The 24,462-nt window shown below is 51.5% G+C and overlaps 3 protein-coding genes across 6 annotated transcripts in view; 2 read left to right on the top strand and 1 right to left on the bottom strand.

The window, feature by feature from the left end:
• Positions 1 to 24,462, bottom strand: part of NSMCE1 (NSE1 component of SMC5/6 complex) — a 155,852-nt gene that overhangs the window by 118,413 nt on the left and 12,977 nt on the right. For both annotated transcript variants that reach the window (XM_088656818.1, XM_088656821.1), the window contains exon 2: positions 23,866 to 24,003. In XM_088656818.1, the coding sequence (XP_088512944.1) occupies positions 23,866 to 23,983 (118 nt within the window). In that variant the 5' untranslated portion in view covers positions 23,984 to 24,003. The remainder of the gene's footprint in view (positions 1 to 23,865; positions 24,004 to 24,462) is intronic.
• The window catches only part of LOC132593203 (uncharacterized), a 37,614-nt gene that overhangs the window by 4,510 nt on the left and 8,642 nt on the right, over positions 1 to 24,462 (top strand). For 2 of the 3 annotated variants that reach the window (XM_088656816.1, XM_088656815.1), the window contains exon 4: positions 940 to 984. In XM_088656816.1, the coding sequence (XP_088512942.1) occupies positions 940 to 984 (45 nt within the window). Of the gene's footprint in view, positions 1 to 939; positions 985 to 4,509; positions 4,655 to 5,048; positions 5,213 to 6,051; positions 6,548 to 24,462 lie in introns of those variants that run through there. The other variant, XM_060282846.2, reaches the window with a different exon arrangement.
• On the top strand, positions 8,377 to 21,519 carry LOC132593191 (uncharacterized). The gene is made up of 7 exons (XM_060282769.2): positions 8,377 to 9,978; positions 12,293 to 12,437; positions 13,083 to 13,243; positions 14,345 to 14,499; positions 16,058 to 16,208; positions 19,024 to 19,123; positions 19,490 to 21,519. Exons 1-7 carry the CDS (start codon positions 9,891 to 9,893, stop codon positions 20,535 to 20,537), a joined length of 1,848 nt encoding a protein of 615 aa, XP_060138752.2. The 5' UTR covers positions 8,377 to 9,890; the 3' UTR covers positions 20,538 to 21,519.

Below are 24,462 nucleotides of genomic sequence, written 5' to 3'. Positions count from 1 at the left end.
GAGACAAGAGCTTCCGACATAATGGCCACGCCCTGTAGGAGCTCTTAGCCAATGAGCGATGTGACAGCCCGGATTGACGTTTCTAGCTGGGAGCAGTGCAAGGCCTCAATATAACAAATGACAGAGGGGGACGCTCATTGTCTGTAGAAGGAGCGTCCTGGTTCATTTAGGTGTTTTATTGGGGGGGGGAGAGGGGGAGAGATAGTGCTGCCCGCCCCATAAGGACATGGGGTGGGCTCAGACACTTTTCAGACACATTTCAGTATAACTCTGAATGGTCACAGTTCCACCCTTAAAGGAAAAGTCACTGCAAAGTCAGGACTCAGGCTTATTTTCCCTGTACTGTATTAAAAAAAAAAAAGCCCAACTGATGCAAATACTGCCCAGCCATAATACACATATGGTGCCCGATACGTTTCTGAGCACAATTCAAAGTGTTGGTTGGTGCTGACCTTTAAAGCCCTAAACAGCCTCGGCCCAGTTTACCTGAAGGAGCGTCTCCACCCCCATCATTCAGCTCTGAGGGTCTTCTGGCAGTTCCCTCACTGTGAGAAGTGAAGATACAACATACCGGTAGGTGCCGACTCCCTGTCCCCAGGGCTCTGGGTGCCTGAGCACCCGCAAAATTCCCCATGAAGGGGCCAGGCACCCACAAATTGTGGCACCAGGGCCATGCGTGTTGCATGGCACCCATGGTTGTGGGGCTAAGCTGGCACTCCTCGGTTACCAGGAACCAGGCAGAGGGCCTTCTCGGTAGTGGCACCCACCCTGTGGAACACCATCAGGTGTCAAGGAAATAAAGAACTATGGGAATTTTAGATGGCAGACCCGTATAGGGAAGTTTTAAACGTTTGATGTTTTATTATGCTTTTATAATTGTTAGAAGCCACTCACGAGTGGCTGGGGCAACCATAAAATTGTTGTTGTTGTTGTTATTAGGTGGCGTTGTGGCTGAGAAAAAGAAGCTTCAATGCGCTTGTATTGGTGAGTGAATGTGTGTGAGAGAGAGCACTGCAATGTAGCCCAATTTTGCTATCCAGGCTCCGGAAGCATTGAATTGCTTGTTTGAGGAAAATGCAGTCAAACAAAGGGGGAGTCTCTAAATTGTAGGAGCAACTTAGCAGAGGACCATCGGCTTTCTCGCCTAAGGTGGCTGGGAGAGAAAGAGGGTGACTTGTGCATGAAGGGGATTTGATCAGAAAAACACCATCCCTCACTCCTCCATCTCTCAAAAAGCTCTAGAAACTCGCCCCATGGCTGTTATATTCTATTGGGAGTTGCACTGCCTATTGATCTAAACTAAAAGGTTCCTAAGTTTAAAACCAGCTCTGTCCACATTCAGAGGTGCTATACATCTAAAAAGCAAACAAACTGACAAGCAAACAAACAAGCAAAGCAAAGAGAACCGGAAAGCCATATGGAAAGGGTTTCAGCTGCCTGAAATGGGCTGAGGCTGCTTGGGTCAGGTTTCCAGAAGGCCTGCTTTTCTGGTATTGTTGGGGGTTTTGAAACTCTGCAATAAGCCAGAAACCCACCATTTGACCCCATTTCTTCCCCCTCCAAAAGCAGTCTGCATTCCTCTCACCACCACCAGCATACATCCAGCCATAGTCATTGGGTGTGCGGGGGGGGGGGGCAATGACTTGGGGTCTTAAGTTGCATTATCCACATTATCTACACGGACTGGCAGGACTTTAGCTGTCATTCCTGCACTGCAGACAAAGGGAGTAGGTGACGTCACTAGCAACAGCCCTACAGTTCTAATTCTATGAATTTTCTTGAGTTCATGGGTGCTCCGTCTGTCTCCCCACTGTTTGCGTCAGGAGATCCTTCCTACTTCTCTTTAGTAGTGCAACAGTATAATTTTTCCGGTATATTGGGCAGATGTTGTTCTTTCCCCTCCCTCCTTCACAGGCGAACTCATTGGGGGCGTCCAAGGAAGCTAGATTTTGGGAGACAAAGCAAGGTCTTCCCCACACGTTTAAAACATTATGGTACTCACTTCCACAAGTGATGACATCTAACTTGGACAACTTAGACAGGATGAGACAAATTCATGCAGAAAGAGGAGGAGGAGGAGAGGGCTGTCAGTGGCTATTAGCCACGATGACCGTTTTCCCTCCAGTGTCAGAGGCAGTAAATGCCTCTGAGTAATGCCACTTACAGGAAACGGCAGTGGGGGCTCTTGCTGTGCCCAGGTCCTGTCTGTGAGCTTCTACCCTCTAGGGCATCTGGTTGGCCACTATGGGGACAGGAGCTGGAGTGGTCCTTCCTCATGGCTGCTTCTATGTTGAGGGAGTCGACTTGGTCTGCCCTCGGATTTCAGGGGATGGAAGAAGAGAGAGAGATTTCCAAGAGTGTGGGGGAAAGGGTGGCATATACGCCACCTGTTTCCCGGGTTGAGTGGATTGCCTTCTTGGAGAAAGACCAGTGGGTAGCATGGGTATAGCAAAAGGAGGGCAGCTGCCCCCCTAAATCAAGTAAATCAATAAAAAGTAACTGAGGTTCTCCCCCCTCCAACATAAAGCCTGGCCACCCCCATGGTAGGGAGCAGGGTTGCCAACTTGAATAAAATATGGCGGGGGGAAGCCCCACCCCACATAATTGATCACATGATCTGGTGCACCCACACCATTTGAATGGCAAAACCCATCAACTTGGGGGAGGGCGACCCTCTGCCCCTTAGAGCAGTGTTTCTCAACCTTTTTGGGGCAAAGGCACACTTGTTTCATGAAAAAAATCACGAGGCACACCACCATTAGAAAATGTTAAAAAAATTAACTCTGTGCCTATATTGACTATATATAAAGTAATTCTCCCACGGCACACCAGGCAACATCTCGCAGCACACTAGTGTGCCGCGGAACAGTGGTTGAGAAACACTGCCTTAGAGTTAGCTCCTATGGTAGGGAGCAAGAGCGGGGGGGGGGCTCAGGGAATTGAGGGGGAGAATTTGGAGATCAACACTTAGGTGAGCATGAAGGGGAAAGGGTTTTATTTATTCCGTGCTGTGCTTCTTTCCCCTGCTTCAATAAAATTCCCAGGGCAGCGAGCTCCTAACATTTCAATGTGCGACAACTCCAAGTGGAAAGCACCCTAAAACGGTTCCTTGTTACCAGAGCTTTGTTCAGTTCCATCTTGAAGGAGTCCACTTGGTCTGCCCTGAGATTTCAGGGGATGCAGCAGAGAGAGATCAAGATCCCAGAGTCAGTACAGGAGAGCAGCTGGGCAGGTGGGAAGGGCCCCTCACCTTTGGGAGACAGACGCTGCCCCTTCCCTCCTGGGGGGCCATGCTAGTCCTGTGGCTGTTTCATTTCCGGAGGGCTGAGTAAGCTGAGCTGGAGATGTCGTGGCACAATCTGGAGCACAGCTGCGTTGCATAGGAAGTGGCTCAAGGAAGCAGTCAAGGAAATGAACCGAGGGGCACTGAGGCATTTCGCAACGAGTTTCAGCATGGGGAGTGAAACTGGATAGAGAAAAGTTTCCTCCTCTCGCTCATAATGCTAAAAGTCAAGAACATCTAGTGATGCATAATGTTGGAAGATTCAGAACAGATAAAGAAGAAAGAACTTCTTCATCCAGCACAGAGTTAAAATGTGGAACTTGCTCCCACAGGAGGCAATGATGGCCAACAAATTGGATGGCTTTAATCCAATTTCACAGGACCGTCAGTGGCTACCACCATGATGACCATACTCTGCCTCTAATCAAACATGGAAACCCTTCCAGATCCCATTTGCAAGAAACCACAGGAGGTGGAGAGTCTCTTGTGTCTGAATACCGCTTGCAAGCTTCCCACTGGGGCATCTGAGAGAACAGGATACTGGACTAGACGGGCCCCTTTGGCCTGATCAAGTGTCACGGCTAGTTTCATGTTTTTAGGAGAGCATTATAAACATTGAGGTGAGCAACCCAATGCACCTGGAGGAGGAAAAACAAGCAGCAGTCAGCATAGAAATTTAAGGCTTGTCCTTGGAAGGTCTTTTTTCTAAGGCAGAGACAGAGTTAGCTTTCCAGACTCAGGCACAATGCATTCTCTACCCCAGGAATATTTTTTTAAAACAAATATATATATACAAAAGGTCCCCCTGGGGCAGAGTCAGATCTAGGCTTTATTTCACCCTTGTCAAAGACACAGCTTGACACACAGACACACACAGAGACACACACGAACACACACACACACACACACACACACACAGGTTAAGAGCCTCAATGGCACCCATTTGGAGGCTTCACTCAGGGGAAAAAACCTGTCTAGCTCCCCTGTAATTACAGCTCTGCCCTGACAAAACAGGAGTAGAGCAGAGATTCTATCCCTTTCTGCAGTGGAGTCACGGAGGGCCAAAGTGTGGCTTTGCAGAGGCCCTTTCTGGGTAGGCCTCCTCTGAATATGTAAGTTTCGTTGAGTAAAACATTCCTACACTGCTTTCCTCTGAAAATCTGGAGATGACGCACAATAGTTGGTGTCAGTCTGGCACTCAAGCAAACTCTTCTCTTTCTTTCTAGCCGAATCCGCAAAGGACTTCAAGCCAAGGTGCTTCACAGACCATTACTCCGAAGTGGGTTGTTCCTGGGAAGTGGACGCCTCTACCGACTGCCCCAAGAAGTTCTTCGTGCGTGTTATAAGGACTGATCGAATCAGTGGCCGAACGTAGGTCATACTGTGAAACGTGAGAACTGCCACCAGATCTCCTCTTTCCTCTGTTGGGTGATTCTGGGGCTGGTGGTACCCTCCTCACAGCTTACCACTGCACTGTGACTTTTCCAAACGCAGAATAAGAAACGCAGGATCCAAAGGGTTTCTCATTACACTTTTCACTGGACCACTTGTGGTTGGAGAACTTCCAAGGTGCACAGATTTATCTCGTCTTGCACACTTGCAACTTTTCCTGGGGGGTCTGGGGAATCCACAGCATAGTGCAGCTGGAAGCATTGCAAAGCCCCTCTCTCACTTGGGCTGAGCTTTCCCAAATCGAGGCTGTGGCAGAAATAATCTGAGTGTTGTCTACTTTGAAAACATCTTTTAAGTCTTACCATTTTTCCAGGAAATCATTGGAGTGTTCTCCTAAGAACAAGAGAGGCCAGAATGCGACCCCCAAGTGTACTTGCGCCCTTCAGACTAATGAAGTGTATAGCTTCATGTATCTTTTCTCAGTGGAGGCCAAAGGGAAAGGGATCTGGAAGAAGAGTGTGGACCCTGATGACATTGGTAAGGGATCCTTCGGTCTGGCAGACTCTCCTTGCGCATTGCTGGGGGCTGCTCTGAAGAACAAGACAAGAGGAGCAGCATACAAGTGGGGTGGGAAGGGTGGGTTTGTTTTCATGATTAGCACCAATCAATGCTCAGAGACCTTCCTTAGCCCCTCCTGCATCCATCTTAGTACATTATGCAAAGTCACCACCTTAAAGGGTGGTAGGTTTATTGTGGCAGAAACCTTTGTAATGGAGAGCCCCCTTCTTCAGGTGCCTGGAGAGGGATACAAGACTTCCCAGAGTAGACTGGCTTGAGATCAGGGCTGCCAGCCCCAAGCCATTGCTTTCCTTTGGATCACAGAACCTAGGGGAGGGGTGGCAGATGCAGCCCTCCAGGCCTCTTTCACTGCCCCATTACTGTTCCACACACTCCTAGTTCCTTGGCTAGGCTGAATTGCATCTTTTCTTCCTTGTCTGGATGGAGGAATGAGCCCAGCCCTGGGTCCCTGGCTGTGGCTGCCACCGCCACCGCCCCTCAGGTGGGAAATGGCCAGGCTCAGGAGGGAGGGAAGGCGATCCTTCCGCCATTTGGTCTCGAGCCCTTTGATTTCATCTACAGAGCTTCCATTGCAGCTTGTCTTGAAACAGTTCTCTAAAATTTCTTCCCTTGTGCATTGCTACATAAGAGTCCAAAATCAATTTTCTATCATATCCCAAAATGATCTCCTTCCATAGAAAGTTGGGAAAGAGAAGAATTCCACTCACCAGAAGAACCCCCTCCCAGTGTTTTCCTGTGGTGTGGGAAGGACCACATAATGTAAACCTGTTTGCTTCTGGGGGGGTTTTCCTTCAAAGGAACGCAAACGCATGACAACGGACATGCAACTTAAAATGGAACCCGGCATGCCAACAGCAACCTATACTGCTAAAGTGCGTCAGAAAAATTATTACCTCGGGAACAACTGGAGTGATTGGAGCGTCCAGATAAGTTGGCAAGCACTTGGGTGGATCAGGTAGGGCACCTGTTGGCATCCCAGCTGGCATCCCTGTGTGTTCTGGGCTCCACATTGTGGGCTCTTTTTTCTGGATTTTGTAAACCTTCTGGATTTGTGAAATATTCCGACCCCACCCGCAGGAACGTTTGTGCATCATCCGGCCCCTTTGAGTGAGTGACAGCATTTCTCTCACATTGCTGAAGGTCTTGCATTTCCAATCAGCTAGACATCGAATTAATATGCAGGCCTCTCACTTAATTCAGTGCAATTCTCTGCTGTAGACAATACCTCTTTCTGAAGTCTCCCCAATGATTTTTATGGTTTCTCATTTAAATAAAGACAAGAACACACAACTACATTAACTTGTCCAGTGGTCCATTCTTATTAAATTCCATACATAGTACATAGTGCACATGCAATAAGTTAGGTATTGTCAATTCAAGTAGCCTCTCCACATAGATTCCTGTGTTGAAAGTGGAATAAAAGTATCTTCTGTCTCATTTGTAAAGGAAAAGAAAGGAAGTCAACATCACCAAAAGCAGGGGTAGGCAACCTAAGGCCCGTGGGCCAGATGGGGCCCAATCGCCTTTTCAATCCGGCCTATGGACAGTCCAGGAATCAGTGTGCTTTTACATGAGTAAAATGCATCTCTGGGTTATTTATTATTTAAAATGCATCTCTGGGTTATTTGTGGGGCCTGCCTGGTGTTTTTACATGAGTAGAAAGTGTGCTTTTATTTAAAATACATCTCTGGGTTATTTGTGGGGCATAGGAATACGTTCATCCCCCCCCCAAAAAAATAGTCTGGCCCACCACATGGTCTGAGGGACAGTGGACCAGCCCACGGCTGAAAAAGGTTGCTGACCCCTGACCAAAAGTGTCTATCCTTGAAGTGCCTTTAATTACACTTTTGTGGTGAGTAAGGCCTTCCAATGGAGCCACACTCCAGATACTATTTAACCAGATCTCTGTGGGGAGTTCTATAGATTGTTTCCAATATCGGGCTATTGTAAATTGGGCTGCTAATAACAGAAAAAATACTAAATGTCTGCATATAAGGTTACTGTTTAAATGTTATTAAATTATTAACCCTTTTCTCCTTTCGGGCAGAAATGGGTGGAATCTGTGAGCTGAGCATCCCCTTTTCAGGGGATGAAGCCTGCCAAATTTCACACAGAGGTCCAAGGGAGTTGTGCTTGGCATCCTTAAAGTTGTTTTGGAAGGAATAACTCATTGGGCCCCCTATGCCTCTACCCCTTCCAGGAACTGACTTGGCAGGCAGCACAAGCTTTGCAGGGCTCCCGCCCCATACCTGGACTGATCACTTTACTGAACTATATTAAAGAGTACAGTACACTAACACAGGCTTTGTTGTACATGTGTGTTTCTGTGCCACGTAGCCCCTCAAGAAAGAACACTGCTGCAGATGGACAGATACCAAACTGAAATGAACTGCAACTCAGGCCAGAACGAGGGGTGTGGGGTAAAGGGGAGCAAGGTCATTCTGAGGAGCTGGGGGTGCTGTGCATGCGAGAATCCTCTTTTACCTTCCCAGCAACCCTGTGAAGTAGGCTAGTTTGAGAAATGGCGAGTGGCCCGAGGTCACTCCAGTCAGTTTTGTGACTCAGCAGGAGTCTCTCCTTGGATGAGAGGGATGCAGAGGCCAGGGAAAGGACACCCCTCCACTCAGTTTTATGCACCACCCTTTGGACCCCCGGGGAAACTCACCAAATGAAACCTGCTGCCTCCTGGATCTGGGTGTGTGCAGTGCAACTGAGCTGACTGCTGAACAGGACACAGTGCAGTCTGCATGGGGTCTATTCATAAAAGCAAGACTAGGGCAGTGCCAGCAGGTTCCACGAAGCCCCCTTTCTTCTGAGATTTTTGGGGGTGATCTTGGTTGTTTCAGCCCAGGCTGTTGGGAGGGGTTGTGGGGAGATGTATCCGAAGGTGAAGGAATTGATAGCAGCATTTATTTATCAGAAACTAGTCCTGATGGTTTTATTGTGTGGTTCTATAATACCTGTCGCTTTTGGCATACTGCTTTAGAGATATGTTCACATAGTTATTTTTTATATATAGTCAGGGAAGGGTCATTGCATCTCAGTGGTGTCTGCTTTGTACATATGCAGAAGGTTCCAGGTTCCGTCCCCAGCATTTTTTAAAAAAAAAACCCTCTCTTTTTTGCATTTAATCTTTATTAATCCCAATTATCACTCTCCATCAAAGATATAGTAAAGTAACAAGGCTTCCCTCCACCTGAATGTGGGTCCTCTACAATTCTATATTAACTGCTTATTGAATAACATCTAATTTATATTTATCCAATATATCCGTAAGTTATGTCACCGTGCAGGAGTCATTTCAGATTTCAGATGTTTACAATGATATTTTATGCATTGTCTGTATTTGTCCCATTCTGTGTTAAATTTTAGGTTGCCATGATTCCAAACTTTCCCCATTAGACTTGCCATCTCAGCGTACTCAAATATTTTTTTTCTGCCATTCCATTTTTTATCCCCAGCATCTCTAGCTAGGCCTGAGAGACACACCCTACCTGAAAGCCTGGGGAGCGATTGCCAATCAGTGTAGACAATGGTCTGACTTAGTATAAGGTAGTGTGGCTGCCTATCTATAATTAGGCAATACAGAAAAGGTCTAAATAAGGGAGACCCACTCCAGCACACTGACTAACTTGTCAGTGAGTAAGTGCATCCCAGTGACAGTACTGTTCAGTGGGAAGAGGAGGTGCATGTGGAAACCTTGATGCAAGCACCAGTTATGCTACCTTTACCTTTACCTTTCTACTTCCAAAAAACCTACCTCTTCCTTCTTAGCACCCTTCCTGGGCCCCATAGACCCCTGCTCTCCCCTCCCAATGATCTACCTGGTCAACTTTCACCTGCCCTTGGAGGAAAAATAATTAAGAGTAGAGTAGACGAGCCCAGCTGAAGCTGAAACAGACCAAAAGGGTTGCAGCGCCACGACTCCAGAGCCCGAACTGACTTGGCTGCGCACCCACACACAAACACGCGCGCACACAGACACCCACACCCCACGGGGCTGGCGTGGTCGTCCCGCGGCGCGCCCACTCTGCACATGTTCAGGAGACACCGATCGCAGTCTGTTGTGTAGCCGAGTTTGGTGCGAGCCCAACTTCCTGGCTGGCTGGGAACTCCCGGCAAAGGCGGGAAGGGGCCGGGCTCGGCATGCAAATCCACGCCCCAGGAGGAGGACCAGCGCTTCCCGGACAGCAGCCGTGGCAGCGGAGGGTGCGTGGCCGAGGGGGGGCTGGAGCAGGCGAGTCTCGAAGGGCTCCCCGTCGCCGTCCGGGTCTCTGCCCTCCCCTCCCGTGCCCTCTCCCCTCCGGGATTCCCTTTCGCTTCGGGCACGAGCGCTGGCTGGAACCCCGGGGGAGGCGGGACGAGGCGGGCGCTGGCCGAATTTGCCCTTTCTTCCTCCCCACCCACCGAGCGGAGTAGCCCGTCGCCCAAGCAGGCAGCAGCGGCAGGGGCTCCTGGACTCCGGGCAGCCAGGCCAAGCCAAGCGGGGCTGGCGGACGGGTGTCTCCTGAGCTCCGCTTTGCTTGGCTCCGCTTTGCCTGGCGGCCGGGCTGGCACTGGCAGAAGGAGGGAAGCGGGCCGCTCGACGGTGCCACTTCCCGGCAGGGCCCGGCGCACTTTGTTCCCGACTCTCCGGATGGCCGACGGCGGGACGGGCTTCGGGGGCCCCCGGAGGAAGCCCTGCCTCCTCCTCTCCGTCTTCCTCGTCTGCTCGCTTTGGCACAGTAAGTCTCCGCGGAGGAAAGCCGCTTCCCTCGGCGGCAGCAACAGGGAGAGTCCGGGCGCGGCCAGCCGAGCAGAGAGTGAGGGTCCCCCGGCCGTAGCTGTTGCGCACCCAGAGGCTCCCCGAAGGGCAGCAGGGGCGGCGGGGACCCTCCTGCCGAGGTTCAGCCTCCTGGAAGCTTTTCAAGGCTTGGGCGGGTTGCTTGCTTGGGTCAGGTTTCCACGAAGCAGGCGTGCCAAGTTGAATACTGTACAATATTCTCTCTTTTTTTGGGGGGGGGGGGATTAAGACCATTTCTGGTTCCAATTCCTGGTATTGTGGGTTGGTGAGGAAGTGTTTAAGACGTTTTGCTGGGTCTGGCTGGGTTCCCCTGTGTTTTACTACCATACCCTTAGGATGGTCGTTGCAGCTTTTGAATCTCTACAATAAGCCAGGCACCCACTACACATACCCCATTTATCCTCCTGTCTCCATAAACAGGCTAGGTTCCTCCTGTCATCATCAGTAAGTGTCCAGCCGCAGGCGGGGGGGGGGGGTGCAACTCGGGGGTCAGCCCATATTATCTACACCAGGGGTCAGCAAACTCTTTCAGCGAACTTATTGGGGACGTCCAAGGATGTTGGAAGACAAAAACAAGGTCTTCCCCACATATTTAAAACATTATAAGACTCACTTCCACAAGAGGCAGTGATGGCTTCTCACTTGGGCAACTTAGACAGGATGAGACAAATCCACAGTAGAGGTGGAGGAGAGGTCTCCCAAGGGCTACTACCGTAGCAACGATGATTGTTTTCCATCCAGTATCAGAGGCAGTAAATACCTCTGAGTAATGTCACTTACTGGAAACAGCAGTGGGGGGAGTTGCTCCTGTTTGCGAGCATCTTCTCTTTCAGCCACCTTGTTGGCCGGCCGCTATGAGGACAGGAGGCAGAGTGGTCCTTCCTCATGGCTGCTTCCATGTTGAGGGAGTCGACTTGGTCTGCCCTGAGATTTCACGGGATGGGGAGCGAGAGAGTTTCCCGAGTCAGTGTAGGAGAGTGGTTGGGTTGGCAGGGAGTGGCTCCCTCTCCCTTGGGGGACGGATGCCACCCATCTCCCCTCACCTCCTGGGGAGCATCTAGTCTGCTTCATTTCTTTGTGGCTTTTCTGCTGAAGATGAAAAGGGAAGTTTGGTCCCTCTGCTGTTTTTGAGGAACTGAAACTGGAGGTGAAGCTGCTCTGTCCGTGTTCGATAAGAAAATAAACATCTGGAGGATTGTGCAAGCTGAACTGGAGATGTCCTAGCTCAGCCTGGAGCAGAGAGGTCAATGGGGCCATGTTGCTGTTGGGGCGCCAGGAGCAGGAGAAGCGGTGCAAGGAAGCAGACTGAGGCAAAGATGCCATCTCGCAAGCTGCAATCCTGCCTGAGCATGTCGCAGCAAGTTCCGGCAGAGGGAGCCATTTAGTCTGTTGCAGGAAGAAGAAATAGTTTCTTGTTGGCCTAAAGAGACTCCCCGAAGGGCAGCAGTTGGCTTTGAAATAATAGACCTTTCAGTCTTCAAGTTGCTACAGAACTCGGTGGGAATTGTTTCTGAGTAGACATGCCCAAGATTGCACTGTGAGAAGCAGAGGAGTGGTTGGGTGGTGGAAAAGTAGACCAACCCTGCTAGAAATTTTAGACAGGTACGCAGCAGCAGATAAGGAGGAGAGAAAGAGGTGTCAGGATAGAAAATTTAATAATTATGCAGGGTATAGTGAAAGTGGATATGGAAGTTTTCTTTTCTCTCATAATGCTAAAAGTCAAGGACACCTAGTGATGCTTAATGTTGGAAGATTCAGAACAGAAATGGAAACACTTCCAAATCTCAGTTGCAGGAAACCACAGGAGGTGAGGAGTCTCCTGCGCTTGAATCCCACTTGCAGGCTTCCCACTGGGGCACCTGATCATTCATTGAGAGAACAGGATGCTCGACTAGACGGGCCCCTTTGGCCTGATCCAGCGGCAGGGCTAGTTTCATGTTCTTAGGAGAGCATTATAAACGGTGAGGTGAGCAACCCAAAGCACTTGGAGGAGGAAAAAGAAGCAGCAGTCAGCAAGGAGAATTTAAGGCTTGGAAGGTCTTTTTCTAAGGCTTTTCCAGACTTACACACAATGGCACCTTGGAGAGCTGGAGTGGGGCTTTGCAGAGGCCCCTTCTGGGTAGGCCTGTGCTGGACTCTTCCTCTGAATAAGTAACTTTCGTTCAGGAAAACATTCCTACACCCCCTTCCTCTGAAAACTGCACAACGGTTGGTGTCAGTCTGGCACTCAAGCAAACTCTTCTGTTTCTTCCTAGCCGTGTCTTCAAAGGACATCCAGCCAAGTTGCCTCACAGACTATGAATCCGAAGTGGTTTGTCACTGGGAAGTGGACGCCTCCACCGACTGCCCCAAGGAGTTCCTCCTGCGTGTTGCAACGACTCATGCACTTTATGGCCCAGGGTAGGTCATGCTGTGAAATGTGAGGACTGCCCCCAGATCTCCTCTTTCCTCCTGAAAGCTTACCAGGGTAAGGTAATAATAATATAAAAAGTGAGAGAAGTTAAAAGAAGTGACATTAACGTTGTTGAGCCTCGCCCAGCATAACTTGTGCCACAGTGCTTCTCTTACAGAGAAGGAGACCCTTGATATATGGCAGCTAAATATAAAGGCCTCGCCATCCTGGGGACTGTAGTCTGAGGGCGTGGACTGCCAGGCCTGGTGGCTCCTGATATCAGGGCTGCAGAATAATGCATCTGTGGTGGCTTTGCCTTCTCTGAGACACCCCGGGAGGAGTAGCCAGCCCAAACCTTTTCCAGAAAATGGATGAGGGTTCTTTACAAAATGTCTTTCGGAGTTGAGTTGCAGTCACTGTGAGTTTTCCAAACCGAGAATAAGAAATTCAGGATCCAAAAGGTTTCTCATTATACTTTTCATTGGATCATTTGTTGTTGGAGAGCTTTCAAGGTGCACAGATTTATCCCCTTTTGCACGCTTGCAACACCCCTCTCTCACCTGGGCTGAGCTTTCCCAAACCAAGGCTGTGGTAGAAATGAATTGAGCATCGTCTACTTTGAAAACACCTTTTAAGTCTTACCATTGTTCCAGGCCATCGTGGGTTTGTTCTCCTAAGAACAAGAGAGGCCTGGATGTGACCCCCAAGTGTACTTGCAGCATTCGGTCTGAAGTACTGCGGACCTACAAGTATCATTTCATACTGGAGGCCGAGAAGGAGATCTGGAAGAAGAGTGTGGACCCTGATGACATTGGTAAGGGATCCTTTGGTCTGGCAGACCCTCCTTGCGCATTCCTGGGGGCTGCTCTGAAGAACAAGACAAGAGGAGCAGCATACAAGTGGGGTGGGAAGGGAGGCTTTGTCTTCATGATTAGCACCAACCAATGCTCAGAGACCTTCCTTAGCCCCTCCTGCATCCAGCTTAGTCCATTAGGCAAAGTCACCACCTTGAATGGTGGCAGGATACTCCAGTTTGGAAGAAATTAGAGTGGTTGATGGGGAGAGAAAAAATGGCTGCCAAGAAGAGCAAAAGCCACTCCTGGGAACTGGTTGAAGAACTTAGGAGAGGCCCCAGAATTCAAGAAAGCAGGACAATATGTGGCAACTCTGGAAAACCCCAATGGATTGAGGGGCTTGCCTCTGTATGCATGTTGGGGGTCACCTGGAATGGACACAGCCTGCTACTTGCCCACACCTGCTGGCCGTCTGTTTCTCTATAGCCACATCAAAGCCACAGGGTGCTTTCCTACACAGTAACATAAGAACTAAACATTGAGCATTCGAAATTTGTCAGGCACCAGGTGCATTTTGCCCTTGGCTATTGGCCACTTGTGACCAAGTGACTATGCCCAGGAGCCAGGATGGCGCCTGTCGTCTCCCCCATCTGGAGGTGCATGCCTGGGGAGCCTTGGATCTTGCCTGTTTTTACACACTTAACAGCACACCCTTTAGAACTGTATCTGTCATATTTTATCTGCATGATCAGAACAACTTTTAGGGACCAAGCTGCTTGGCACCCAAATGCCAACTAGACATTCTGTTTTCGTGACTGTAACCCTGGTTTAAGGAGCCATTTGGCACCTAGCTTATATATCGGTTTCTAGCACTGAAAACATCCTGTGTGACACAACATTGCCATGAGACTGTATGGTGTGAAGCAGCAGAGAGAAGGAATTAAGAGAAGGAGGGGGCAGTGTGTGTCTGTCCTTCCAGGGAGAAGGACCTGATGCTTTGACCTTCCCCACCTTCCAAACCAGAGGCCCATATTGGATCCTCTGTGTGGGGAGCAGCCACTCTCCCCAACCTCTTTTGCCTCCCCACATCTTTCTCTTTGTTGATTTCTTCCCAAACGCAGTAAAACCCCGTCCGCTTGTCAACCTGACTGTTAAGAGGACGGATGACTCGTACATCTTCACCTGGGCAGATGACTATAAAGAAGGGAACCTTCTTCATGAAAATCCAGAAACAGTCTATGAAGTTGCCTATTGGCCTATAAACCAGACAGACAAGGTAGGCACACTTTCCCAGCATGCTCCTCTCTGTACGACCACCAGGAATAGTGCTACAAATTTATTGTTGTTAATTAATTAATTACATTTATATCCAACCCTTCCTCCTAAAGGGAACCCAAGGTAGCAAGCTCTTCCATGTTTAAAAATGCCATTAATTCTAAAATTAAAAAAATACTAAAACAATCACATACACTGTGGCGGGGACCTTCTATGTCCTGAGCAGAGGTTGAGGTGTTGGGACCCCTGAAAGCCTCATAATGCCCCTGCCCCATGCCAGTTGACATGGCATCTTCCTGCCAGGGCCGTCTTAAGGGTATCCAGCACCGTGGTGCAAAACTTTCTGCGGCGCCCCCCCCCCTTTCCCTCCGGCCGGCGCAGCTCCCGGCTCTGAGTCAGAGTGCAGGGACGGGAACTCACCTCCGGGAGGGATCACCTGCTGTGCCCTGGCCGCAATGAGGAAGGGCAGGCGGTGGGCAGCCTGAAGCCCTGGGCTTGCTCAGGATCCCAAGGATGGGAAGGAGGTCGGCTCTCCTCCTCCCCCCGCCCCCCCTAGCGGAGCCCTCCTGCAGTCCGGAGCCTTCCCTGCCTCTACCAATGAAACGCAGCGCCGGAATGAGGGGTGACCCTGGCGCTGCAGGGCGGAACAGGGTCCTAGTGCCTGCTCCGCCTCGCTTACCTCCCTGCTCTCCCCTGAGCGGCGCAGCTGGTGGGCATACAGGAGGGAAAAGGGAGACTGCCGCGCAGCTCCCACACTTGCTGGGGCGCCCCTCAGCGCCCTGGCGCATCGCCCCAGTAGACCCAATGGGCAAGACGGGCCTGCTTCCTGCCCTTCCTTAATGCTTTCCTTGGGCAGCTCTGTAGATCCAACAAACTGCAGGCCAAAAAGGCTTTAGCTATATTTGGCAAATGATTATATGTCCCTCGCCAGTGGGGCACACAAGAGCAGTGGGCTGCCTTTTATGACTGGCTTGAGGTCAGGGCCTCCGCCAGCCCCAAGGCTTTGGATCACAGAACCTAGGGGAAGGGAGGCAGGTGCAGCCCTCCAGGCCTCTCTCACCTGGCCCCTGGGACTCTGGCCAGGCCAGGCCTCCGCCACCTCAGTCCTGTTCCACACACTCCTAGTGCTTTGGCTGGGCTGAATTGCATCTCTTGCTTGCTTGCCTGGGTGGAGGAATGAGCCCAGCCCTGGGCCCCTGGCTGTGGCTGTCCGCCCACCCCTCAGGTGAGAAATTGCCAGACTCAGGAGGGAGGGAAAGAGATCCTTCCGCCATTTGGTCTCGAGCCCTTTGATTTCATCTACAGAGCTTCCACTGCAGCTTTTCTTGAAACAGTTCTCTGAAATTTATTCCCTTGCTCATTATCACATAATCACATTATCACATGAGTCCAAAACCTTTCTACCGCATCCCAAAATGATCTTCCTCCATAGAAAGTTGGGAAAGGGAAGAATTCAGCTCACCAGAATAACATCCCCCCCCCCAGTGTTTTCCTGTGCACGTGTGGGAAGGGCCACATAATGTAAACCTGTTTGCTTCTGTCTCTCCCCCCCCCCAAAGATACACGAACACATTACGCAAGGCTTTCATCATAAAATCTTCGACGATAACCTCATGCCAGGAGCCACCTATGTTGCAAAAGTGCGGCAGAGAATTGCTTTGTTCGGGGACACCTGGAGTGATTGGAGTGCTGAGTACACATGGAAAAATGGTAAGTGCTTAAGGCGGGGGCTGCGCAAGGCACCTGTTTATTACCGTGTTTCCCCTTTTTTAAGACGTAGTCATAAAGTAAGCCATGGCAGGAGTTTTAAGTATTTGCGAAATTTAAGACATACCCCGAAAATAAGGCATACCTTGTTGCTTTCCTTTAGAGCCTCAGAGAGGCTTGAGACCAGGTGGGAGTGGGGTGCATGAATTGAGCGCGTCGCCAGGCAAGCCGCGCTAGGAGGACTCCCCCCCCCCTTCCCAGGACTTTTTTCCACTCCGGCGGAGCGCCTGGATGGGGAAACCCCTTGGTGTCGGGAGGCCTGCTAGCCCCTTCCGTGCTGCCGGAGCGTAGTGGGCTGCATGGCCCAAAGCTGAGCGGCGGTGGGAGTCCTGTGGGCCCTTCCACGCCGCCGGGGCGACGGATGGCGACGGGAGCGCTGCTGGCCCATTCCGCGCCGAGGCAGAGCGGCGGCGGGAGGCCTGCAGGCCCTTCCGCGCCACCGGGGCGACAGACGGTGGCGGGAGCACTGCTGGCCCCTTCTGTGCCACCAGAACGTCGTGGGCTGCTTGGGCCAAGGCCCACGCGATGGACGGCGGAGGGAGCACTGCTGGCCCCTTCCGCGGGCGAGTTGGCAGCTGATTGACAGGCGGCCTCACCGATGCCTGGAGGGAGAAGGGGGGCGAGGAGCAAGCGAGGGAACACCCACCTTGCTCCGCCCGCTAATGGAAACGGCCCGGGGTGGGGAGGCGGGAGTGCCTCAGGGAGCGCAGCTACGGCGCTGCTAGCTGTGCCTCAGGCACCGCCGCCGCCGCTGCTTTGCCCAAAAAAACCCACGGGGGTGCTCGTCGGGTGGGCCACGATGAACTCGCCCCGTTCCCTCTGGAGTCAGGGTGCCACCGCCGGCGCCTCCTCCTGGGGTAACTCCGCGGGACTTCAGTGTATCAGTGTAAAAAAAGTGTGTTTCCTCAGAGATGTAGCGCGCAGGGGGGCTGGCTGGCTGGCTACTCGACCTCCTGAGTTTAAGGGCGCAGAGGAATCCCAAAGGGGGTCCATGCGCGCACCCTCGCCCGCCTCCGTGCGCGCTCAAGCGGGAAAGGAAGTTTAGCTCCTCGAGCTGCCGCCCCTTATGAATGCGTGTTTCGGTGGTGTGGACAAGGTGTGGACACGGGTCTCGTTTCCCCCTCACGGGACAGGGCGTACACAGGCATCTTTCAGACGACCTGCTTCGCGTCTCTCTCATCTCTCTCTCCCCCCCCCCCCCGCTCTCCCGCCTCGATTTCGTGCCCCTCGGCTCCCATGTTAGCGATGGGGTGGATGGCAGCACCCAGAGCCAGTAAGGTACCGGACTGTAATAAAAACCTAATAAAAAATTAAGACATCCCCTGAAAATAAGACACCTTGTGTTTTTTTGAGGAAAAAAAGTTATAAGACGGTGTCTTAAAAAAGGGGAAACACGGGTATTAACAATCTGTTGGCATCTCAGTTGGCATCCCTGCGTGTTCTGGGCTCCACATTGTGGGCTCTCTCTTTTCTGGATTCTGTAAACCTTCTGGATTTGTGAAATTCTCTCACCCCACCCGCAGGAATGTTTGGGCACCATCCAGCCCCTTTGAGTGAGTGACAGCATTTCTCTCACATTGCTGAGGTCGTGCATTTCCACTCAGCTAGACATCAAATTAATATGCAGGCCTCTCACTTATTTCATCACAATTTTCTTCTGTAGACAAGTACCTCTTTCTGAAGACTAAGGCACATGCTACTAATCATTTGGAAGACTTGTTTTAGTAGAAGGTGGCACAATGCTTTGCATGAAAATGCACTAAGCAATCAGTGGCACAACACAGGTAGAGAGGGAGGGGGCAGTCGCAATTTGGCTGGCTAGAGACAAATAACTGGAAAGACCTTCTAGATTCCACAGTGACATCGATTGCTTGCCCTGGGTAGGCTTGTGCTGCAGACCCCTGGGTGAAGTTAGCAGGTTCAGTGTGGTGCCACAGCACATCAGGCCCCGCTACCACCAATGCTCCCTCTTCCTGCCTCAAGCTCAGGATCTGCTGGTTTTTCTCTGCATATAACTTCACGGTATACTGCTTGTAGCTGTATTTGTGCTTCCTCCCCCTCCTCTGCTCTCCTCTCTTTTCTTCTCCTTGCCTGTTGTCTTTTCCTTGGTCAAAGGTGAGATGATAGACTACCTGGGACAGAGACCTACCTTCTTGCTTCTCTTGCTCTGTGTGCGGTGATGGTGCTACATGACTAATAAGCAGTACAAATCCTGTCTGCCCCTTACTTTGGTGGTGCTGGGTGACCCAAGGACCTCTTTCCCCAGCCCAAGGTAAGTCTGGCTGAAGGGAAACCAGCTTGAAACTGCAGGAGGGGGTTAAAGGTTAGATTAGCATGTGCAGGAGAAACCAAACACATGAGGCATTAAATGTGCATGTTGGTGCCCATCCCCACATCCCAATTTGGGAAACTGCTTTGCCAAAAGAAGGACTTGGAAGGCTTCAATTCCCCTAACATATAGAGAGACAAGCTAAAACCAACAAATAAACCTCACCACATCCCTACAAGGTAATAGGCAAAGAAAAACCCTAAGGAGAAATACTGCAAATCCCCTGAAATTCTTTCCAGCTGTGTGAGTTGGGCTCCTTTGTCAACTGAGGCTTCTGGCCGTTTAGCCTGATCTTGTGCCCCCTTTCCAGGTGGGTGGGTGGGTGGGTGCCTGTCTGCCAGCTAGCTAGCCACCCAGCCACCCCCTGCCTCCCGCTGGTATCAGGGTGAATTGTCCGCCCAGATAACCAAAATGCTGCTTGCCTTCCAGACATTGAGCCAAGCTCTGGCTCCTTCCTCTGGATTTTCATCCCATTGCTGTGTGTGTTCATCATGGCCCTGGCTACCTTCAGCTTCTTCTGCGTCTCCAGGTACGTCTTGGGTGCTTTGCAAGTAGTTCTCTCCAGGGCTGCCCTTTGCCCACAGCAAAACAAATAAATACTGTCCATGGTCACTTCTGCTTGAAGGTTGCAGGCCTTGGTGGCAGAGGCATTTTCCTGCAACCCTGACAGGAAAGGAGGAGGAAAGCGGCCCCTGTCCCTTCTGAGTCTTCTCCTCATCCTCCTTCCAGCCAAACAATCTTCCTCAGCTCTCTCACATGCATTTGGCTGCTAGTCACCTCGGGAGGGGGAAGATTGCTTCCTGATGTTCGGAGGGGAGGCAGCCCTTGCAGAGCCCTGCCTTTCCCCTTCTGAGGGCCGGGAAGGACTGACGAGTGGCGCTTTCTTGCTTTGCAGGGTGAAGAAGGGATGGTGGGACCAGATCCCAAACCCCGCCAAGAGCAAAGTAGCCGCTGGTGTGACAGCAGCGGTGGCACCATTTGGAAACATGGGCCTTGAGCACCCTGTGCATATTCACAGCTGCATTGCATCTGCCAAGCCAGAAACTCGGAAAGAGGAAGACTGCCAGGTCCCTCATGAAGACGCTGTGGCCAAGCTCTTCAGAGACCTTCTCAGTGGGGACTTGAGCAGTGGAGGCACAGGTATCCTGGACGAGCACCCCCTTCTCAAGGACCAGGCTCTGGGGCACATGCAGAGTGCTTTTTCCTTTTCTCAAGATGCACCGCTGAACAAGCACAGGGCTGTTTTGGAGACCTCTTCTGAACCTGTCTATCACAACACCAGCACAGAGACAGTGGCTTCCTCCCAGCCAAGCAGTGCTGCCCTGGAACTGCCCCTCAGCACATCCGCCCCCCAGCCCTCGGGCTACAAGTGTTTCAGCCAGGTCTGTGAGGAGGAGGAGCAGGAGTTTTCTCCTTTCAGGGACCAAATCCAGCCATTCAGTCATGACGCAGGGCCTTGCTTTTCACCTGTGACCAGCAACCTGCACCCTGCTTTCCAGGGTATCTTCCCAGAAGGCTCAGACTCACTTTGCTTTTCCTCCTGTATGGCAGCTGCAGAGCGAGAGGCGAGGCCAGGCAGCCCCTCCCAGCATGGGCCAGGAAAGTCTGTCCCCTGCCCAGGGGCCTCCCTCCTGGCTGGCTACCGCTCCTTCAGCTCAGCTCTCCAGGGAGGCACAGCCACCCAGGGCAAGAGTGGCAGCGCTGGCAGCCGCCTAGACGGGCAGTCCCCCTACAAACCCTTGCTCAGCATTGTCCAGAACAGCCCTGCAGCAGCCACTGGGGTGAGCAGGGTCCTCTTTCACCCTGGCTGGGGGGCTCAGGAGGTAAGAGACCCGGCCTGGCCAAGTGCACCCTGCGGGGCAGACATGGACATGCAACAGGTGGCTTCCGATGGATGCTTGAGGGAAGAATTGGCCAGGGACAAAGGCCTTTCATACCCCTGAGGCCCCTTGTACCTCCTTAATTCCGCCTCAACCAAGCAGTGACCTCCTCCAGGTGTAATCCTCCCTCAATCCAGAGATCCACTATGCTGCAAAAAGGAAAGCAGCACCAACTGCATAGAGCAGGCACCCCCAAACTTCGGCCCTCCCCTCCAGATGTTTTGGACTATAATTCCCATCTTCCCCGACCACTGGTCCTGTTAGCTAGGGATCATGGAAGTTGTAGGCCAAAACATCTGGAGGGCCGCAGTTTGGGGATGCCTGGCATAGAGGATCTGGGGGTTTAGGGAGGTGGAGCTATGGGACAGCAGTCGAAGGAGGATGCTGCATGGGAGAGGGAATTCAAGGAGGGACAAAAGGCCCCTTTAAGCCAGGTAGGGAAGGGTCCTTACTATCAACAGAGGACTAAGCCAAAGGCCAGCAAGGAGAGGCACCTTCCTGATTATAGGCCGGTGTCTGTGTGGAAACTCTGAGGACAAGTTGCTGGACTCAAGAGGCTGCTTTTGGCACTTCTTACATGAATGGGGCCTTCAGGGAGATGGGTGCTTTCTTGACCGAGATTGGGCTGGGGGCTGGAGCACCAGCTGCTCTTGGGCTCAAGTTACTGGACAGTCACCTGCAATGGAATCCACACCTGCCTGTCAAGTGTTTCAGCTCTGCCTGCTGACAGGCTCTGAATCTAGCAAGTGGCCAGCTTTTGCTCAGGCACTGCCTTGCTTTTGCAGAGAACAGTCTGCTTGACTTTCTTTTGTTGCTGCTTCTATACAGATAAGGAGGTCTAGCTTCATATAGCCATAGCAAGCAACAAGGTCTCTGTGTGGTGGTATGACTTCCTGTGCCCTCTGCCAGAGATCAGAGAAGAGGAGGGGAAGAAGGCTGAATAAAGGGATGCTCCGGGACCGCTTTTGGTGATGGGGATGCCAGGAAGTATCGCCAAGTGACTGAGACAATACCATTCTAGCATTAAAGTTTTTTATCCATATGATCCAGCTTTATTGCACTTATTCCACTCAAGGTGTGACATAGGCAGGACAGCATTTCCAAAAGGGGGAGAGAAGCTTGGAGTTTGCATGGGGAAGGACCTGCTATGGACACCACCCCCAATAGAGGCTGAGGCTGCTGCTCCCAGCTGGCAAAGAGATGGCTGTGTGGCTGTGGGCAGCCCAGATGGACCATTCTGCCATCATGGTTCACCTGCATCTCACAGGTACCTGTAGAATGAATGGCTTCTGAGAAGATGAGAAGCTACGCAGGCGAATGGAAGCTTCATAAGAAAGGAAGTGGCTAGAAACATTCAAGTACAGTACAGAACCTGAATGTTGAAGCACATTTGCATAAATCTGCATAAGCTTTTAAATGTATTGAGTGCAGATTCCTGCCAGCTCTCAGGCTCTTGCTGCTGGCTTACGCTGAGCCACAGGGTGCAGCCAGGATTTGATGGGCACAGGAGGCTGCGTGCGGATTGGGCCCTCTGCAGATTGAAGCAAAAGATTAGTTACCTGCCGATTAAGAGGTGTGGCTTGAACTGTACAATACGAAATTTTGGCTCCTCCATTGCTGGGGGTCTGAGTGATTTGGGGTCCCTGCCATACTACACCTACATGGAGGCGGAGTCTGTCTTCCTCAGCTGACCCCCTTATCTTAAATGCTTCTCAAAGAGCTCCCAGATGGCCTTGCAGTGACTCTTGGACACAAGGGGGCAGCAGTCCTCCACGGACCTCAGAGCCTGCTGGCTCCCAGCTCACCATCCATCATGCCGCATAGGACCTTAAACCCACACCAGTCTGTTGCACCCAGCGGCAGCAGCAGCACCCACTCTTGTCCCTGGCTAAGCCCTAGAATGAGAAAGGGCCCTTGCCCAGCGCATTAGTTTGGTGCCCTGCTGCTCGAAATGAATTGTGTTCAATTCCCAAAGTGCCACTCCTCCCCTTCACTGGGTTGGTGAGCAAAATGTGCAGAGCAGCACGCAGCCAGGGCCGTCTTTCCCATACGGCTTAGTGGTTCATTGCACCAGGGCGCTGGCCTCTCAGGGACGCCCCAGCGAGTGGGGGAGCTGCGCGGCTTTGCTGGCGGACTCCCCATTCTCTGCACGCCCGCCAGCTGGGCCCGTCAAACATATGGCTGGCGGGTGTGCAGCTTCCCTCCCAAGCCTCCTCGGGAAGAGAGTGATCCTAAGCCTCTGCAGAAACGGCAGGGGGAGGGAGCGAGGGAACCCGCCAGGTGAGGCAGAGGTGGGGGAGGGAGAAGGACGAGGAACGCGCCAAAGCGTGTTGCCCCCGCCTGCTAGGTGGAGGAGGAGTTCCTGGAGAAGAAGCGGCTCCTTTCTTACAGTGGGAGGTGGTGATGGCAGCCACTGATTTCTATGGGAACATTTCTAACCCGTTTTTGTCCAATCTCCCTCCCCACCCCATCCATGTTTTCTTCCTGAAATGGCTGCAGCCGACCAGCAAAGGAAAAACTGGTTTTTCCTATCCTTCTCCCCCACCCTCCCTCGTTTGTGGCTGAAAATGGCTGTCGCTGACCAGCAAAGCACAAACAAGGAAGGAAGCAAGGAAGTGGGCAAACTTTGGCGCTTTGGATATATGAATCTGAGGTGTGTATAGTGAGGTTTGGGTACTAACTCCTCCCCAAATGTACAGTAATTCAAAATCACTTTTTTTAAAAATCACTTTTTTAAACTACCATCTCTCTAGGGTTCAGCTGCTCTTGCTTTTACTTGCTTTTAAAGAAACAAAACGCCCCCCCCCACCCGCCCACCCAAACACCTGTGGCTGCTAACTCTTGGAGACACAGGAGAGGGTGGAAAGGGGGCACTGCCAGGCCCTGAGAGGCTCTTCATTACACACACAGATGGAGGGAGGGTCCCCTTCAGGCTCCCTCTCCTGACTCAGTTCTGAAGCGGGCACTGATCCAGGTGAAAGAAGCCCCTGGAGCCCTGGAAAGGAAGAAAGGTTGTGGATCCTTTCGTTGACAAATTACACCCAGCCACACCCACAGCCTGTGCTCTACACCTGAGCATCGCATACACAGCTGACTTTTTGCGCTGAACTCAGCAGAAGATGGAACGGAAAGATGGGGCTGCTTAAGAGCACACAGGAGAGCGTGATGGTGGAGGGGAATGCCATAATGCCACCACCACCTTCTCTGCTCAGCTTGTCAAAGAGCAGAAAAGGATCAAACGTGGGGAGAGGGGCTGAGTCTCAAGATTACTTAGCACAGCTTTTACTTACACACACGACCCTTCCTGCCTACTTTTCCCCTCCTGAGGACTAATCTGCTACCCAACCCTCTATGAATCTCTGCCAGTGGAGTCATTCCCCCCCCCACTCACCCTTGTGCAGCTGGCAGTACAACTGGTGCAGCTTTGCAGCTTCGGGCCTCTCCACAAAGCCAAGAGTTAGGAAAGCCTGCAGAAACTGGTGGTGAGCATCATTCATCTGAGTGGCCATGGCCAGGGCCAAGTTTAGGGCTGCAGGATGGAGAAAAACAGCTAGATAACAGGGCTGTGAACAGCACTCCTGCCCCCCTCTTCCTCTCCCTCCTCCTGGGGATCCTTTTGGTCTCATCCAGCAGGCTCCCCAACAAGCTCACTGTGAATGGCTTTTTTATTTTTCAAATTTGTATACTGCCCTTACTCTGTAGATCTCAGGCAAGATAAAAATATAAAATACGCCATAAAAACAAGAGCAAAATAAATCACAAACCCCATCACACCCCCTCCCTTTGAGATTACAGCTTCCTTGACACGAAACAATTGCTACGTTCACTTTTATGGGGTTGCTTTTAAATAAGTTTTTTAAAATGTATTTTGGGTCTCCTTTGCTAACGGCTTAGTGGGGGCTCCTCTGCAAATGTCGGATTGGGGGGGGGCCTTCCAGCCTTGCAACTTCTTCATCTTTTTGGCGATCACTCGTAGCCGAGTAAGATT

Source organism: Zootoca vivipara, chromosome 13 (genome assembly GCF_965207765.1).
Source record: "Zootoca vivipara chromosome 13, rZooViv2.hap1.1, whole genome shotgun sequence".
Classification (NCBI taxonomy): domain Eukaryota; kingdom Metazoa; phylum Chordata; class Lepidosauria; order Squamata; family Lacertidae; genus Zootoca; species Zootoca vivipara.
The sequence above is the reverse complement of the archived record's forward strand: the minus strand, read 5'-3'. Positions and strand labels throughout refer to the sequence as shown.

Excerpts from the sequence above, each read along its gene's own strand:
- LOC132593191 (XM_060282769.2), top strand. The coding sequence starts at position 9,891 with ATGGCCGACGGCGGGACGGGCTTCGGGGGCCCCCGGAGGAAGCCCTGC. Across the intron at positions 12,438-13,082 it reads CATGCACTTTATGGCCCAGG|GCCATCGTGGGTTTGTTCTC; the intron begins GTAGGTCATGCT and ends CCATTGTTCCAG. Across the intron at positions 14,500-16,057 it reads CTATAAACCAGACAGACAAG|ATACACGAACACATTACGCA; the intron begins GTAGGCACACTT and ends CCCCCCCCAAAG.